We start from the raw sequence: 19,313 nt of genomic DNA, 5'->3' as shown, positions 1-19,313 counted from the left end.
ATTTGTCAAGATAAGTCTGTTACATAGCTTTTCCTACTGCTTGGAATGTTGGATAGGGTTCTTAACATTTTGAAAAATTCACTGCATGATAACCATAGTTTCATTTTGAACTGAAAGTCAGTAGTAATGTTTAAAGTGACACAGGCATATTAAATTGTCTGCCATACTACAGAAAACATTAATTTCAGGGTGATGTATGTTACAACAGGCTGTCAAATAGAGCTTCAGTGTCAGGGCGTCAAAAATGATCACAGTTCAAATTGATTATTAAAAAATTAAAAGGTAACATATTAGGCATCTGAATGCTCTAATGAATGTAGGAGTACAGGAAATCAGTTAAGTGAAGCCTACGAAGTCATCTCTGTAGGCATAGGCATAACTTTGTCTTGAAAGGTCCTGGAGAGAAGGACAGGAGTGGCGTGACAAAACGCTGAAACTATTAACAGCATTGCCAACAGCAAACAGCTTTACAGTGACAACTACACTATAAAGAGACTTAGACTGCAATCATAATGTACTTTCTTATAACAAGTTCACAAACTGTTTTTTATTTCTTTGAAGTATATTGATGTCTTTGTTGTACTGCCCACAGTATACTTTTCCTGTTCAAACTAGCGAGAGTTGTTGGTCCTCCATCTGTTAGACATCGTAGTGATTACACAGCAAATGTCAGATTTGCTGGTAGTAATATTTACTACTTCTGTAACTAATAATACAATTAATGATGTCTATTGGCATGAGTGCATTTACAATCTCTCTCAACAAACCTGTATCAAATTACTGTAAACTTCCAGACCTAAGGTGTGCCAGGTGATGACATGGCATAAATACATTTCTAAGGTCTATCTTGGACAGTGTAACACATCTTGTGTGAGAAAAACAATTATTAGAAGATCCATGGTAGAGCTGGGCAATATCACCAGAATCACATCACAATATTTTCCACTTTATTGAAGGTATCGTAGTATTTGATGGTGTTTTATTTTCTGAAACATGAGTAAAGTATGACTTTTGACGAGGTCTGCCTTTTCAAATATTTTCCTTATTGCTGACCTGGCTAGTTCTTAAATGAACTAAAAAAATAGCTTGTGTTTGCACTTGTTGTGGTAACAATTTATTTGCATTTTGTATTTTATGTCCTTCTACATATTTCAATATTTTATTTTATTTTCTAACCAAAATAGAACATAGTTCTAAAATAACCCTATAGAACAGATTAGAACATTTATAAACCTACAGCACTTGTGGGTGGATATCCTGTATCTGGTCAAATCATACACTTCACCCTTCTGTTGGTCCTCTTGCCATGTGGACCTGCCTATTTCTTCCTATTTCTGCACTACTACTGCTTTTTTCCTACTGATTCTTCTGGATTTCATTCCTGTATTGTACTAGGGTATCACCCAGAAGAGGATAAGTCCTTTTTTAAGTCTGTGTACTATTAACGTTTCTTCCGCGTGTTGTCTCTGTGGGTTTTTCCTTGGCACTGGTGTCTCTGGCTTGCTGGTTAGGGATTTAAAGCTAAATTCAGATTTCTGTAAAGTGACAGTGTACAGTATATTGTTAAAAAATGCTATCAAAATAAAAATTGATTAATAATGATCCATGGTTTATAGAGAAGATGTCTGGTTTTTAAGTAGGTTTCTGAAGACATAAATAACACTAAACAGCAAGTAATGATCAAACAGAGTCTCTCATCCCAGTGTTGGACTCAGAACTTCAGCAAAGTCAGCGAAGACAGAGAGAAATGAGAAAAAGTATCACAGGTTGGGGAAACATCAATTAGAGACAAATGAAGTGAAATTGTGGTATATAAAATGAAGTATATACATCCAGTAGAGAAAGTAGAGACCAGCTCAGTGCAAATATGGAAGGTGCATTGTACAGAGAAATTATATATAAGATATATATGTATCTGGTGACCATTAGGTGACCATACTGATCGCATCATGTTTAGTCAGTAATGTGCAAGGAGGCAAGTTCAGAATGAGGTGTAAGGGCAAATTACCATGGTAGTGCAAATGATAAGAGACAGATGGTATTTAAGAGTGCAAACAGCATAAATATTGTACAGTACAGTTTTTTTTAAACATGGGGCAGAATGGGGGTATACAGTTCAGTGTCTGAGTTCAGGATGAGGTCATAATGATTGTGTACACTTCAGCGCCTGAGTTCAGAATTCAGAAGGCTAATGGGAACAAGCTGTTACTGTACACACAGCCTTGTGGTATGCTTTTGTTCAGAATGAGGGTAGAGAAATTGTGGGTCTCAAGCTTAACAGACTGTGGACTGTTAGTAAGCAAGTCCAAGGTCCAATTGCAGAGGGAGGTGCTCATGCCAAGATCAGTGAACTTGGAGATCAGCTTGGATGGGACGACAGAATTGAAGGCAGAACTGAAATCAGTAAATAACATCCCGACATAGGTGTGGCTGTTGTCTAGGTGAGTCAGAGCGGAGTGGAGAGCTGAGGTGATGGCGTTGACCAGTTGACCTGTTGGGTATGTAGGTGAACTGATATGGGTCCTACTTATTCCACGGCTGCTGTGTGGATTGATTTATCTTCTAGAGCTCCCAGAACAAGAGCGTCCCAAAAGTCTTGGGGAAATTAGCACTTTTTTTTTTTTTTTTTTTTTTTAGCAAAATTACTTATTCGTTTACAAATCCTCCTCTACATGATTGCCATTTCTTTGTAAACACACACTGAGTTGTCTCTCCTACTCATGATGAACTCTTGAACTTCACTACACTTGTACCAGCAACAAACAGACAAAGAGGTCCGTCTTTTGCAATTATCTACCAATCAGTGCATTAGTTCTCTTGTTGTCAGACGGAACTCCTTGCATGGCCAATCACATTAAAGAAAGACCAGAGTCAGCTATTTTACTGAATCATCATTTTGAGTTCACTTGAAATCTTAAGTTTATGTATTTTGTAGGTAAACGAGTTAAATGAACTTAAATTTTTGATTTATGGGTACAAAACGCAACATTTTACATAATGTTTAGTCATGGTTACTTGATTGTTTATGTAAAGACAACATTAAGGTTTAGAGTGAAGAGAGGAGGGTGAACCATGAGTAACATGAGTGCACCTTGGATATACACACAATCACATTCCATGATAATATCTCAACAATAGGCCGTGCAAACCAAAAGAGATTCATGAATGTGAGCACATTCTGTGACTATACAATTAATCCCTTGTAGGAGCACACGCATCATAGCTTTTAGCTATATCTTTCTTTGAAATGCTATGTGTAGACAGTCTGACATGTCACTCCAGTCCCTTCCATCAGCAACATTCAGGTGCAACTTATTGTCTATTCAATCAAATCAAGATCCAATCAAGGTTCACAGTGTTGGAAATATAGCAGTTGATTGAAGATAGTGATACGGAGATGAAAACGTATGGGGTATATTTGTTGCTTAATTTATAAATAAATTACATGAGTTCCACAAAAATAAGATCCACAAATATGTATGTGTTTCACAAATTATAAAATGAGATCCACAAATCAATAAAATGAGATGCATAAATATTTTGCTGGTGTTTATTTGTGGAATTGCCTATTTGTTCGTAGATTGCTCCATGTGTATTTGTGCATCACGTGACACTTATTTGTGGATTATTATTTGTGGAATATTTGTGGATTTATTTGTAGGTTGATTTGTGGATTTATTTGTGGATTTCTGAAACATTTCTTACGTCGACTCGTGCAGGCAGGTATTCCATGAAGTGAGCTAATAAAAGTGAGGCTTATTTGAAATAGCCTTGTTTGATTTAACTTAACAGAGGCTCAGACCTTCCATCACTGAAATTAAAGTGCAATTTATTTCCTCTGATTCAAATCAAATCATCAATCAGTGCTCACGCACATGCACATGATACAGTACAAGCAGCCTTACAAGACAAGAGAAAATGTAGTGATATGGTAGCCAATGAGAGAGCCATTTCCCTCCTACTCAAGCTGAACAATGACATAATTAAATTATACGATGAGTACAAAACATTGCACAAAAAAAAAACCTTGGTAAAGAACAAAGCTCGAGAAGCAGCATGGCAGATAATATTTGACAGAATAAATGGATAAGAACATACAATTAAAACATAAATAACAAAACAATTTAAATTTGTTCCCTAGTAAAAACTAACATGCTTAATATAAAGTTGTTCTCAAGTAAAAAGTACGAATAGTAAACTAGAACAAAGTCACGTAACTAATGATTTTTTGTTTGTAACTGGACTAATTTAAGGTCAGATTTTTTTATTGTAGAATTTTCGACATTTTTTTAAAATCTTGTGCTATGCTGCAATTGAAAGAAATAAATTATACTACACATTTTTTTTTTTTTTTAAATATTGTAACTTTTACTTAATGTTTTAAAAGTGAGCAGGATCAGACACTCACCTGTGAGGAAAGTAGTGCCAAAACAGCACAATGCTGAAGGAGGTGATGAAGAGGATGGATAGCAGTCTTATAATAAACCCCTTCATATCTGTTCTCTGTCCCTCTCTCTAGCTCAGTGTTCTCAGCACACAGGTGTGTATGTCTGCTCATAATTATACACACACACTGTCACTGTCCGTCTTGCTTTTCTTCATTCCTCATTTTCACCCTGAAACACCCACCCCCTTTTTTCTTTTATACATTCTTTTCTGTCTTTTATGCCTGAAGCTTCTCTCTTTCTGTCTCTCTCTCTCCTCTCCTCTCTCCCCCTCCCCCTCCCCCCCTCTCTCTCTCTCTTTCTCTCTCTCTCTGTTACTTCTTTGTACAGTTCTGTCCTACTCTCCACTGTGCACCCTCACTTTAATTCTTTTTTTCAGCTTGCCAGCCTGATCTATTCCCTGTTTTTGTCCCTCTCTGGCTCTATTCACTGACAGTGTCTCTATTTTTCCTCTTTTATGGCTTGGCCTGCCTTACTATGTTGGGCTGTTCCTGCTGAAATTGTAAGCTGTTGCTCCCTCGACCCCATTTTAGCCAACTTCTCCGTCTCTCAGTTCAGTAACATGAGTGCTTGAGACTGAATTAGCTCCTGGAAGTCACTTTGGACTGGGAGGGGGAGCATGGGTTTGTGAGAACACTAGCTTCTAGCTAAAGTAGCCAATAAGGGGCAGCAGACAGCCTGGGCTAAGAGCCTCAGCCAATCAAATTCAAGTGTGTTGACAGCTCCTCGTGTTGAGGATCCTCTATCAACACATTTAGCTAAGCAGGAAGCGATGTTTTCCAAACATTTCTGTAGTAAAATAGCCATGTACATGTTTTTACATGAATAAAATCCACCCACAAAGATCACAGTGCAGCCCAATTATCCTTTTCATGAATAAATAATTTATATAAAACACATCCAGATTCTTTAGATGTTTCTTTTTACTTATTTTCCCCCTAAATATCACTGTGTCCATGTGTAGGAATATCATGAGTAAAAAAAAGAATAAAAAAAATGTATATATGTATAAATGTATACATATTGTGTGTGTGTGTGTGTGTGTGTATATATATATATATATATATATATACACCCACACACACACACACAAAAAAATGTTTATACATATTCAGGTCTAAATTTTTTTATGTTGACCAAATTATAGAATTATATTATATTATATTATATTATATTATATTATATTATATTATATTATATTATATTATATTATATTATATTATATTATATTATATTATATTATGTTTTTTTAAACCAAATATAATGATATTCTTGACAAAAACTAAATTCATGCAGTTTAGGACTGTTGCATGAGGTGGCTGTTTTTGAGGGAAAAAATTCAGTTTAAAAAAAAAGTTAAAGTGTTCATTGTGGTCTGTAACAATTTTAATTTTTTAATTTGGCATTTTGTGCAGAAAGTTTATGAAGCTATGCTAGAGATTTACTGCACTAAGAATCACAGTTTAGAAAGGAAGAGAAATCAGGATTATGCTTTATGTTAAATTACAGTAATGGTCTCACGTCATTTGGAGGTGATTTCCATCTTATATTTTCCTAAATACAGTATTTATCTGGTTGCAATCATTCAATAAAACATTACATATGTGATGCCTGGAACTGAGGCTGTCCATTAAACACTTCATTCATCACTTCAGATTTATTGCACACCACATAGCAAAACATTAATATTAAACATTGAACATTAAAGGCTCAGGAGAAGAGTGAGCACCCATGTGCAAAGGTATTTATTAAAGATCAGGGCAAACAGAATGAAATCATAACTGTGACATGACCCTAAGAGAGTGTGCCTTGGGTTTGGTGTGCACATACAAATAAGCTACAGTGCCTCCAGAAAGTATTTTATATATATATACATACAGTATAAAACATAAAGTTGTGGTACTAATGAGCAATTGTTAAACTGTGTATAATTCCATAAAAAGTCAAACATCACGAAGTCCTGAGTGTCAAACTGCATTCCTAGGTGACATTGAATACAGTGGCATTCTTCTGCAAATCTGACAAGCTTTTACAGCTGGTTTTGCTTCTATTTCACACCTTAAAACCTCCAGGGTACCTTCTTATATGTGTTGCACCTTGATATCTTCTTCTATGTACCTTGCACGAAGAGTCACAAAGAAACTTCTCGTGTAGTATTTGCAGTAAATACCTAGTCATGGCAGGAGTGGCACCACTACTCCAAAAGTGGTGGGGCAAAATTCGATGCTTTTAATGATATTTAATAATATTTGAGATGTTAATGATATTTAAACTATATATCATGTTCCACAACAAATACTGCAAGTAGATCATACATCATACCTACAACAATTTATTTAATTTTATTAAACAGAAACGCTGTTCAGACACGCTCTTCACTTCTTCATAGTTCCTTTGAGACAGTTTCATACTGGAGTGCACCCGCTCCCTGTTTCGCCCACTCCCTGAAAATGAATTCTTTAGCGGCTCCTTGTGGTACACCTCCCCTTTCTGCCGCACCTCACACCCCTGCTGTCTGTCTGCTCATGAAAAGTCACCTGCTAGAAGCCTCAAACAGGGGAGGGATGATATTTTAATAGCACCATACAAAGAAAAAAAGAAATTGAAAAATTCAAATTCGCAAAATGAAGTGCTTCCCTACTTCTGATGTACATCCAGTGACGTACAGTTGGAATTTCCTTGGATGTGCAGCAGTAAAGGACCTTGTGATTATTGATTCCAGTCTTTCATTTGAAGCTCATGTAGATATATTACTAGGATAGCCTTCTTCCATCTCAGAAATATTGCTAAGAGAAGAAATATAATGTCACTACACAATGCAGAAAAATTAGTTCATGCTTTTGTTACCTCTAGGTTGGATTATTGTAATGCTTTACTGTCTGGATGTTCCAACAGGTGCATAAACAAGCTCCAGTTAGTCCAGAATTCAACAGCGAGAGTCCTTACTAGAACCAGAAGATATGACCACATTGCATTGGCTCCCAATCAAATTTCGTAGTGATTATAGTAGTAAAATACTACTATTGACCTATAAAGCACTGAATGATCTCGTGCCGCAGTACCTGTGCAAACCTCTTCCGTCTTTTATGATCCATTAGCCCTACTTCAATCAAGAGGTGCAGGCTATTTGTTGGTAACTCAAATAGTGAAGGCTACAGCAGGGGGTAGAGCTTTCTCTTACAAAGCCCCACAGTTATGGAACAGCCTTCCAATTAGTGCTCAGGACTCAGACACAATGTAGGCTGAAACTGTATTTGTTTAGTCAAGCCTTTTGTGAATAGTTTTTTCTTAGATAAAGGAGCAGACCTGGAGGGTTCACAGGCATAGTGTGTTGTGGTGAACTAGGATGCTTGGTTGCTGTTGCTCCCCCCACTGTCACACATTCACTCAGGTTTGTTGACGGAGTGGCTGGCCGCTTTATGTCCCAGGGTGCCCTCATGTCTGTGGTACCTTCTGGCTCCTCCTTTTAGTTAGGCTGTTATAACTAGTCTTGCCGGAGTCCCTGCTTGCACTTTGCACGCAAAGTACATTGTCCTTAACCATTACGGGACAAAAAGCATACCTAACAATCTCTCCCTCTCTCTCTCTCCCTCCCTCTCTCTCCGTTGAGATACACATGCTCCTCCTGAGATACCAGTGCAGTTGTACTGTGATGGCCGGGGACTGCGATTGCTGTGGTGGCTTTGGCACTGCGGTGGCTGCGAGTAGTTTTGCACTCAGGTCTCCATCAGTGGACAGTGGATAGGTTTAACAATATCACATAAGAAATCTCATAAGAAGAAATTTTGTCTAAAATAAATTGCCCCATAAAATAATTTATAGTGCCTTTCACAGTTGCCAATACTTTCAGTAGAACATATTCCTCTGGGCTCATTGATGTGTGTGGGGGGCGAAGGCTCATTGATGTGTGTGTGTGTGTGTATAAACACAAAAAATGTTTAATCAAATATAACAATAATCTTGACAAAAACAAAATTCATGCAGTTTAGGACTGTTGCATGAGGCAGCTAATTTTGAGGGAAAAAATCTTCAGTTTAAAAAAAAAGTTAAAGTGTTCATTGCGGTCACAATTTTTTTTTTTTTTAATTTGGCATTTTGTGCAGAAAGTTTATGAACATATGCTAGAGATTTACTGCACTAAGAATGACAAATAATTTAGAGAGAAAGAGAAATCATGATTATGCTTTATGTTAAATTATGTTAAATATGTTAAATATATATATGCCTTATATATTAAGGAGATAAATAAGGAACTTACAGTAATCTGGTAACAATTAGCACCATTATACTGTGTATAATTCCATGTTGCTTTCAAAAGTCAAACATCACAATGTCCTGAGTGTCAAACTGCATTCCTAGGTGACATTGAATACATGACAAGTTCTTCTGCAAATGTGACAAGCTTTTACAACTGGTTTTGCTTCTATTTCACACCTTAAAACCTCCAGGGTACCTTTTTATATGTGTGTGCATGCATGCCAAGACCTTGCACAAAGAATCACAAAGAAACTTCTCGTGTAGTATTTGCAGTAAATACCTAGTCACGGCAGGGGTGGGACCACTACTGCAAAAGTGGTGGGGCAAAATTCGATGCTTTTAATGATATTTAATAATATTTGAGATGTTAATGATATTTAAACTATAACAAACAAGTCTGATCCATGGAGGTCTCACAACTTACAGGACTTAAAGGATCTACTGCTAACGTCTTGGTGCCAGATACCACAGCACACCTTCAGAAGTCTTGTGGAGTCCATGCCTCAACGGGTAATGGATAATGGATAAATGAATTAACAAAAAACATTACTACTTCTGCTGCTTTATTCTGACTGGAAATGCTCAGTAGTTTAAAACCACAAGAGTTTAACAGTGTGATCATTAAAGAGTAGATAAAAATTTGCTCCACCAGTAAAAAATGAGGGAAAGGAAAAAAATCTATATATCCCTGAATCTGTTCATCTTTATTGAGTCATTATAAGAAGAAGTACCTACTCCAGCATTTGTTAAATAATTAAATGTTCTATTCTTGCAAATTGCATCAATTTGATAAATTATATGAGCTTATGGTACAATTGAGGAACATTTTAATAGAGAGTACTCCACATACAGTAGTTTAATTTGTGCACTCCCCTAGGTGCAGATGGATCACACCCTTGTTATGGAGATTCAGCAAGGCTTTAAACTCAGCCGGCATTGCATGCATTCTTTTGTTTACTGGTCGGTTATCATAATAGTGGTTGGTGAGTGGCTGGTGGGTGTACGGGTGTGTTCCGAAGGGCCAGAAGCCGTACAGATGGACATTATTGCAGAGCTCCAGTGCCAGGCTGGCCATCATGATACCAGTGCTGAGGCGAAATGAGCGAATTCCCTGGCGACGCCAAAAGCCTGCCAGACTTTTCAGATACGCTGGGTTAAAGAAGACCGCCCGTGGGCCATGCTTGCTGAAGTCCTCCAGTGAGTAGAGGGCACGCAGGGACACACCTGTGTTCCGCCGAAATGAGAAGGCAGGCAGCATGAGTAGAGCGTCCCCATACAACTGCATATCCTCCACAAATGACTGCTGGTGCTTATTTAGCCCATGGTACCTGCAGAGCATCAGAGAGAGAAATAAGGAGCTGCATGCCTTAGATATTCTAATGAAGTATTTGTTGATGAGCTGAGATTATTTGGGTCTGTTGTGGTTCGAGCAGGCAAAACAATAAAATACATTGTACAGGGTGTAACACCTACCATGTTTATAACCAGTCAGCAACTTTGCAATGCCTGACTATAAAAAATTTATTAATTTTTTTTTCTCTGTGTTTTAGGGAAGGAAACACTTTGTTGCCACAGAATAATGATTCTGAATGTTCAATAGTCATATTAGTATTGTCCATCCACCATCACTCCTAGTTGGTATCATTTATAATGTATATTCATTAATTACCCTCTGGCTTGTTTAGTTTAAGGATTTGTTTTGAAGAATGAGAACATATCAAATGAGTTTGTTACTGGGAGTTTTACAGCAATCACACTGGAAATGTGAGCTAAGTGTTCCCAAAATCAAAATCGGCTTGGCCAATCAAAATTAGTGGCTGGCTACAATACAGTTTTTAACCCTGCCCATTCCCATGTTAGTGAACACAAACTATTTTCAAAAATAGTATTCTGTCATTTTTACAAGTTCAGTTGATGTCGATATCTCCCCCAATATTTATTCTTATGATGAATGCATTTTATAGAAGTTATTTGACAATAAATTAAAGGGCACGGTTAATGAGGTGATTGACAGTTTTGTACATGGAAGTCTGAATGGACGCATATTTTCCAACATGGACCTGAAATTCTTGACAGTTCTGTAGCAAAGCCATGCCTTGTTCTGATGTAAACTGTTCTAACAGACCCTCACCGGAGAGTTCTTTGCAGTTTTTTCTGGTAAAATGATGGCATAACCCAAGGCATCTTACACTAGCTACATTTAATAAAAATTTATGATTGACTGTATGACCTTAGTGAACAATCAAACTAGCTTGGTAAGGTAGTCAGTCACCACTTTTTAAATGTACTCCACTGACAGAATGAGTGGAGAATAAAAGAGTGCACTTCTTCATTCAGATGGGTAACTTTATGCCGGTGTCAGAGCAAGATGAAACTTCTGGAGAGCAAAAATTTTTTTTCTTAAAAATAGGTTGCGTTGAGTGTAAATGTTCACTACTGTCTACCAGTATATTTTCAGTTGGCACTTTATATTACTTATACTTTTGCCCCCTCATCTGTGATCACCCACACTCCTGCTTCCACTTCTCAAAATGCACAGAGAGAGAGAGAGAGAGAGAGAGTGTGTCTCTGTGTGTGGACATGAATTACTATGTGAGATATGTGGCCTCACCTCCTGGTATGTGGAACAGGAGAACAACAGGTAGAGAAATAAGGCGGGCAGTTCACACAAGTTGGACTGGCAGTAATATACTGTAAGCTATAACGAATGTTCTGATAACAAACTAACTCCCAAAGCACAGTAACGTTAACTGGAATTACATTACAGAGTTTGGAGCTTATTCTAACTCGGTAAAACAGAGATCACTGACTGAGTGACTCAGTGACTGAGTGAGATTGCATGCAAAGTAAAAGTAATCTTGCATGAAAAAAAGAGAAAAAACATACACACGATGCTACTGGGGAGCATTGATTGGTTTTACACTGATAAGCAATGTGAGCCATTCTGATTGGTGTTGTGTTGTGTTGGTGTCCTAACACCAGGGATAGGCCAGACAAAAATGTGAGCCTTCTCTTTGTGGCTAAATCGTGCTGAGATCAGCCTGAGAGAGAGCAAATAAAGTCTGGTGGATCATTTTTGAATGTTTCTAACCTGAGTGATATATCAGGTAGTCTTTCCAGTAACTATAAGAGTATATTAATGAAAAGGAGCCCGTATATATGGATGCAAGGTACCAACAAATGCCATATAATATACAATATATATATATATACAACCCAGACTCACTTTTGAAAGAGGATGCTAGGATTGGCTGTAACAAGGCTTGTTTTGTTTCCTGTATCTTTCTCATGTCCATTGCTCAGTGGAGGAAGATTACACCTGAGAAACAAAAAGGAGAGTGAGACAATAGGATAGTTTTGATGTGTAGTGTTTGTCATTACATGCCTTTTAGATTATTCAGTCAATTTGTTTTGCTGGCTTTAGCTGTCTAGGTACCCTGTGTAATTAAGTTTTCAAGGAAGGGTTGCCAGGTTTCAAATTCCCACCCAATTACAACTCAGACACAAAAAAGCTAGTTTCATGTCTTCACAAAAGACATGAAACTAGCTTTTCTTCGTTTATCCAGTCTTTGTAGAGAAAGCAAGTTAACAGTGGAGCTCATTTCTGTTTCTGTATATATCTGCATTATGCTGCCATTATACGAGGAACCTGGCAAACCTAGCAACCCTGGTTGCAGAAAAAATAGTTCATTAACGTTATAGGAATGGGACATACACTGTTTGTTTTTAACCCAACCTGGATGAATTTTAAATATAAAACTTGTACAGTCATTGCACATGTTTTTGTACATTCTTAAATGATTGTTCTCTATCATTACTAAAAGAAAATCTTCTTAGAAAATCATGTGGTCATTATAAAGAAATGCTGTTTAAAGGATCCTATTTTGACTTACAGAAATACGAAGCTTGCTGACTCCATCGCGTTAAATAGAAGGTTCAGGAGTTCTGCAAATTGCTAGTTGTTGTCATAATTTGTGAATGAATTTTTTTGAATGAAGTTAAACTTTTGTCTTGTACAGACCTGATGACAAATGTAGCAGAGTCGATTTGTTTTCCACAGCTGCTGTTGGCTAAGATGCCTCCATTGCCTACTACAGCACACGAGTCCCATGGTGCTTTTTCAAAGGGGCTCTCCTAAACACATGTACACACAGTATAGAGAGTATTAGCACTAGTATTAACACATTGGGCCTCATTTATCAATCTGAATATGAATGGATTTATGCGTAAATTGTTTGTATGTATGTTTACACAAAAAAATGTGGTATTCATGAAAAATCATGTAAAGTCAGAAGAAAACTTTTGTATCCTACTCCATCTCCTGACTGCATGTAAATTTATACATAAGAAGACTAAATAATGCAAACCTTGACTGATCGGCTCCAAACCTTACAGTTTACGATGAGTTACAGCACATTTACAGTATATACAGTTTACCCCAGCAAGTACAAATCCCTTATTTATTTCAAGTACACACACGAATTAAATAATTTTTAGACCCGTCATTTCATATAGGCCTAAATGGCATTAAGGAAATATTACACACACACACACACACACACACACATATATATATATATATATATATATACACAAAGGTCTGAGACCACATTGAAAATCTGTTTTTTTTTTAATTTAAAACAGAAAATAAACAGAAAGTTTTAGAATTTTGAAAAAAAGGAAATGTACAACATCTTGAATATTTAACACTCAAGATGTTACACAATTTCTAGGTCACTTTAAATTTTAATTTTTAGTTTGGTGTAGCTTAAGCAAACATTTACACACAACTTTACTCAAAGATTGATGAATGAAGCCCATTTGGATAATAAATATGTATTTTGGGTACATATTTCTATTACACCATACCTTGGGAAATTTGCTGAACAAGGCTGGTGTCACCACTAGCTTTTTATTAGATGCATCATAAGTAATATTTTTCCCCACAGGTGAGTTGCTCTGAGTAACCAGTGCACTGGAAATGGCATTGCAACTTTTGCCTAGCAATGACCTGGAAAAAAACAAAAACAAAAAAAAAACCTTTTTTTTTTTTTTTTTTAACTTTTTTTTTTACTGTACTGTAAGGCTCAGTTTACTGTACTATACTTAAATATTATATTTGGAAAATTTATACTTGAACTTTGATGTTACTGAAATTAAATACTTTTGCTCTAATTACCAAGAAAAAACATAACTTTTACCCCTTACATTTTTATTTTATTTACACTTTCAAAGTACTCCTTACAAATCTCAAATCTTCTCTCATCCAGCCAATGACTGTGCACACGTCAATCAAATTGCTCCAGTGCATTTTATTTACATTTCAGTTTAAAATATCCAATCAAATTCATCTGCTGTAACTTTCTCATGTTACACAATGTAATTAGTGCAATATCTATTAATTACATGATATTTTACTTCTGATTAATTCATGAGCAGACTACATAGCATGAGTAGTGCAGCATGCTTTTCAGGTAACACATGCTCATTGGTTTAGGTAAGTAATAAAAAAAGAGTTTTCACACAAAAGCATGACATTAACTTAATTTCATCAATTAAAAACATTTATATTATAATATGTGAGCATTTTTAAAAGTAGCAACATTTTTCCTTTTACTTCTGAACCATTTTTTGTCTGTATACTTCCACTTTTAATTGAAAAGTTTTTGACACATTATTTATACTTCCACTTGAGTATATTTTCTCAGCACTTTTTCCAAACCCTGTTTATCAGCACATACATTTTTATTATTTTATATTATTAGCACATAAAAAAGACCTGGTGACTGAGCTACTCTTGCGTTGTCATGTGTTGTGACCTGTGTGTTTGTTACCTGTAAGATTCAATGTTCATCTTCTGCTTTTTCCATTTGGAAGTGTAATTCGCTATCAGTTTGTCAATACTGACATTTTCCCTGGAACACAAACCCACACATGCACAATAAGAAAGCATTGACAAGTGACAGTAGTGCAAGATACTGGCATTACTGCCACTGTGTATCTCAGTCTGAAAGTCAGATTATATGACACTGATACTAGCTTCTGTGGACTTTCACTGTAGGTTTCTAAGGTTTCTGTATAATAACAATTGGTGTGATGTTTCTATGAATGGTGTGACGTTCTCACTTGCTTTTTGCAGGTTTTTGTTTAACTCTACTTGCATCGTTGGGAGCTGCATCACTGTGAAGAGAAAGACAGAGAATCACTTGAAGGTGTGCCAAAACTATAGATAAAAGACTCATAAAAGTGTTTAAAAAAGGTTATTCCCACATTATAAAAATATAATAGAAATTTAATCTATCTTATAATTGAAGTAAATTCATTCTTAAAAAATGAACAAAACCACACATCATTATTATTGATGCCCACATGAAGTGACACATAGGAATAATTTCCCTCATGTCCTAGATAGAAATACAGTGTAAAACACATTTTACTGCAAAAACACACACAGAAGATCAACTTTCCCATGTTCATGAATGACTAAAGGAAATTTTTCCCTTTGTGTCAGCTCTTATTTATGCCCAGTGAAACTATAATTCATGGATGATTGCTTAAAAGTACCTAAACACTTGGACAAGTGGGAAATGCCAGTCAGCCTACAATGCATGTCTATGGACTGGGGGAGGAAACTGGAGTTTTGAAATATATGAATAAAATATATATGAATACAAATAAATAAATATATAGATGAATATGAATAGAATATATGTGAACATGCTTAAGGTAATGTTTAAATACATGAGTCATCAATAGCTAAGAAAACATTTCAAATGCAAATGTAGCTGCTAGCGTACAAGACGAACCGACAGTGGCTAGCCTGACAGCAAGCGGTGGGTTATGAAAAATAGGATTTCGTTGGAAGAAACTTTCACTCCATTTTCAAATTTGCCTGGCATCACACAAATGGGTCCTTTCCAAAATATGACTTTCTGACCAGCAAAAATTTTGAATGATGTTTTCATATACTATTTGGAAATTGTGACTGTAATGAAACTCTTTTCAAATTAATAGTATTCTAGATCTGTTATGTGGTGCCATTACTTTAAGTCACTGGAGTTGACTGTCACTGATATCATAAGTACACACTGTCACGTGTTTCTTTGTTCCTCACGAAGTATACGCTCAGTTTGTCCTGTATGCTTGACAGTACCAAGCCTGCTATCTTGTGTTTGCTGATCTGGTTGGACCTGTTGCTAGTTCCTTGATTTTGCCTTTTTCCCAGTTTTCCTGTTTGTTGTTCACCTGACCTTAGCCTGTTTCTTGAATTTGAACTCGCTTGCCATGTTGGATTTGTTCGCCTTTTCTCCCATTAAAAGGAAATTTAACTGCACTTGCATCCGTGTCAGCATTTCTCTTATGACACCACCCATAACACCAGTGATAAATTTCCATAAAGATGTATTTTCCAGCAATGCTTCAACAGCATCTCGAAGCACACATTATCACACTAGCATCAATAAATTATTCTATTAAATCCTTTTTTGTACAAATTCTTTTACAGGATGTTTGAATGGTGTTATTCCAATGACATCTAAATTATTCACAAGAAAAAATTAGTAAATGAACGGCCTGAAGAACTGTTTGGATTGCTGGGGATGGTGCCACCTGGGGGCTGTGGAGATGGCTTGGGGATCTGATATGGGGAGCTGTACTGTGACGGCATGGGACTGTGATTGCTGTGGTGGCTTTGGGGCTGCAGTTGCCATGAGCAGCTGTGTACTCAGGACTCCATTCAGTGGACAATGGATAGGTTTAACAAACTGGCTGGTTTTTGGGAAAACTGTGATGAATTTACTCGCTGCATATTTGCACTATTTGTCCATATAGTACACAATAATAGAAGGGATTTATTTATAATTGCACTATCCCTTGCACCCAGATGAGGATGGGTTCCCATTTTGAGCCTGGTTCCTCTCAAGGTTTCTTCCTCGTATCGTCTCAGGGAGTTTTTCCTTGCCACCATCACCTCTGGCTTGCTCGTTAGGGATATATTCATACAGTTACAATTTATATCCTAAATGTATTTATTTATGTATAAAATATTTATACAATATATTTTGAGTCCATTTATTTCTGTAAAGCTGCTTTGTGACAATGTCCATTGTTAAAAGTGCTATACAAATAAAATTTAATTGAATTGAATTAAATGAATAACTTGGAGGGAAACTCTGTGGATGATGCTGACTGTAAATCATGATACTGAGGTTAATTATCACACTCTATTGATAGTTTTATACCATCTTTGCTTTGGCTTGCTCTTTGTCTCTCCTGAAACATCAACCATGTCTTGTGCTCCTGCATGTATCAGAGACTAAAACTGGACTTCATCATCTCTAGCACATGTAAATGACTAAAGTTCCTGGTAAACTTTACTAGTAGTACTTACTTCCGAAAGGATCTGCTTAAGTAGAACTGAAGGTATTCCTCCAAATAAGGTCTCAATTAAGGATAAAGAGTAAATAAGAATGCAAGAATTTTAACACCCTCACATAAATTTACTTTTTAGTTAGTTTAATTTAACCCACAGTAAAAAATTCCCAAATTGATAAATCATGGAAAAGACAGTACATGTACAGTATTCGGGATATGTAATTTGCTACTCTCAATTTAATTTAATTCCACTGACATATATTTTGAAGTTACCTGTGAAAAAAGAAGGAAAAGCAAATCCTGAAGCAGGATCAGACACTCACCTGTGACAAAAGTAGTGCCACAACAGCACACTGCAGAAGGAGGTGAAAAAGAGAATGGATAGCAACCTTATGATAAAAACCTTCATATTTGATACATATGCTCTAACAGTCTCTCTGGCTTACTGTTCTCAACACACAGGTGTGTATGCTTGTGTATAAATATGCACACTCTGTCAAAGTCTGTCTTGTTCTCCTTCATTCCTTGTGTCAAATCCACCCCCCCCCCCCCCCAAACTCTCCTTTGCTACTTTTCATATTTCTGTTCTATTCTCCAATGTGCTCATTCATTCCACTTGCCAGCCTTATTCTATCTCTGTTTCTAAAATCATATTTAAGTCCGTGGTTAGAGGGATCCTCAACACAACGAGCTGTCAACATGTCCACACACATACAGATAAGTTTATGCTGTCAGTGTTATGTCAGACATTACCAGCTGTGGCTTGTGACCACAGATTCTGGTGGGGCAGGATAACATTAATAACAACTTAGCCTCAAACAAAATTATGTTGAGAGGCTATCAAACTTGATTTAGGCTAGAGGCTACTATCCAGTGAAATTTTAGAGTAACCCCATACACAGTTGAGAGTCGACGACATAGAGGTCAACCAGGATTGCAAGCAGTTTTAGCTGTACCTATGTTGTTAGAAGCATCATTAACAGGATAGACAGGTTTCAGCAAAATTCCGAACCCAACTACATCCTAGAAACTACACAAAAGACCTGAAACTAGATCAAACAGTTGGGCCTTGAAAACAGTTGACATTTTCTTATCTTTCTCAGCCTTCCTCAGCATGTGAAATACTTGTTTCCTACACATTTCAGATATAAGGGCATTACTCCATAATCCCCCTTTCTCTCTCCCAATCTTTCCAATATACATGTATCTTACAACTGAAATGGTTATGTGCATCATAGACCCACCGTCGTTTTGTAAATATTTATTAGATTTAATTCAAATTATTTGCTATAAAACAAGATCATGGCCACTGGGGAGAATTTTTAAACTAGCCCAATCTGGCAACCATGTAATTTACTGTAATTTGTCCTCCACTGAAAAGCAAAGGGGCATTTCTATCAAATGAAGAATGGCTGAGACTTGGGCATAAACTGTTTTCACCACAAACTTTAAGCTATCCAAATGGGACAGTCTACAGCAATCTTTCGGGTATCCATGTGGTACCACCCACAGCAATTTCACAGCAATCTTTAGGGTATCCATGTGGTACCAGCCAAAGCTCAAAGCAGAAAGTTTCAATCTGAGATAATTCAGGATATTATTATATTAATTAAATACCAATAATGACTGGGACTTTACCTTTGGAATGACTTCAATACTTTTTGAATGCAACATACAGTAAGTCCTGTACTGTGAGCAGTGGTATATTGGGCCATTCATTAGGAAGGAAATTCTGTGTTTACAAAACCACTCTTAAATAATTGTGTATGGCTTCAATTATTTTCTTGGAATATGGGAACATTACCAGTTTGCAGCATAATACAAAACTGGACCTATAATATTGTTTTATTTTTCCTAACCATTATACAACAATAGCATATAGGAATGTTTAAAAGGCCAGCAACAAACAAACAAATGCAAAGGCACAAATTTTGAAAAAAAAAAACACCAAGATGCTGAACCAGTTCGGTGGTAATCTGTAGGGTCTTGAATTGAAGTGTTTCTATACTTAATGCTTTTTGTTGAGAACCCATCTACAGTGGCTTGCAAAAGTCTTCAACCCTCTAAAAGTCATCAGATTCATCTGGATTACAAAAATTACACTTACACAGATTGTTTCAGACAGTATTTTTTATTGCAAACCATGCTCTTAAAGTAAATCTACAAAGTCAAAATTCATTATTTGTCACATGGATTGAGCACACAAGCCCAGGAAGCTGCAGCCCATTCAGGGAATAA

General features: G+C 36.5%; 2 protein-coding genes across 2 annotated transcripts in view; both read right to left on the bottom strand.

Moving 5' to 3' along the window:
- LOC113527945 (alpha-2,8-sialyltransferase 8F) overlaps positions 1–5,026 on the bottom strand; it is a 39,398-nt gene extending 34,372 nt beyond the window's left edge. The window contains exon 1 of the mRNA XM_053239233.1: positions 4,409–5,026. Coding sequence (XP_053095208.1) covers positions 4,409–4,494 — 86 coding nt within the window. The 5' untranslated portion in view covers positions 4,495–5,026. The remainder of the gene's footprint in view (positions 1–4,408) is intronic.
- A 4,004-nt stretch (positions 5,027–9,030) lies between these two features.
- Positions 9,031–17,552, bottom strand: st8sia6 (ST8 alpha-N-acetyl-neuraminide alpha-2,8-sialyltransferase 6). The gene is made up of 7 exons (XM_026916982.3): positions 17,399–17,552; positions 14,829–14,882; positions 14,537–14,617; positions 13,572–13,713; positions 12,724–12,836; positions 11,929–12,021; positions 9,031–10,030 (listed from the first exon to the last, which is right to left on the bottom strand). Exons 1-7 carry the CDS (start codon positions 17,482–17,484, stop codon positions 9,559–9,561), a joined length of 1,041 nt encoding a protein of 346 aa, XP_026772783.3. The 5' UTR covers positions 17,485–17,552; the 3' UTR covers positions 9,031–9,558.
- Between the last annotated feature and the right edge of the window lie 1,761 nt (positions 17,553–19,313).

Source organism: Pangasianodon hypophthalmus, chromosome 13 (assembly GCF_027358585.1).
Source record: "Pangasianodon hypophthalmus isolate fPanHyp1 chromosome 13, fPanHyp1.pri, whole genome shotgun sequence".
Lineage (NCBI taxonomy): Eukaryota > Metazoa > Chordata > Actinopteri > Siluriformes > Pangasiidae > Pangasianodon > Pangasianodon hypophthalmus.
This window is presented reverse-complemented; position numbering and strand designations above follow the sequence as displayed.

Bases quoted from the DNA above. Each gene is read 5' to 3' on its own strand.
- st8sia6 (XM_026916982.3), bottom strand. From the start codon at position 17,484: ATGAAGGTTTTTATCATAAGGTTGCTATCCATTCTCTTTTTCACCTCC. The intron at 14,883-17,398 runs GTGAGTGTCTGA...TTCTCTTCACAG, and splicing joins TGGCACTACTTTTGTCACAG to TGATGCAGCTCCCAACGATG. The intron at 10,031-11,928 runs GTGAGTCTGGGT...GATGCTCTGCAG, and splicing joins CCTAGCATCCTCTTTCAAAA to GTACCATGGGCTAAATAAGC.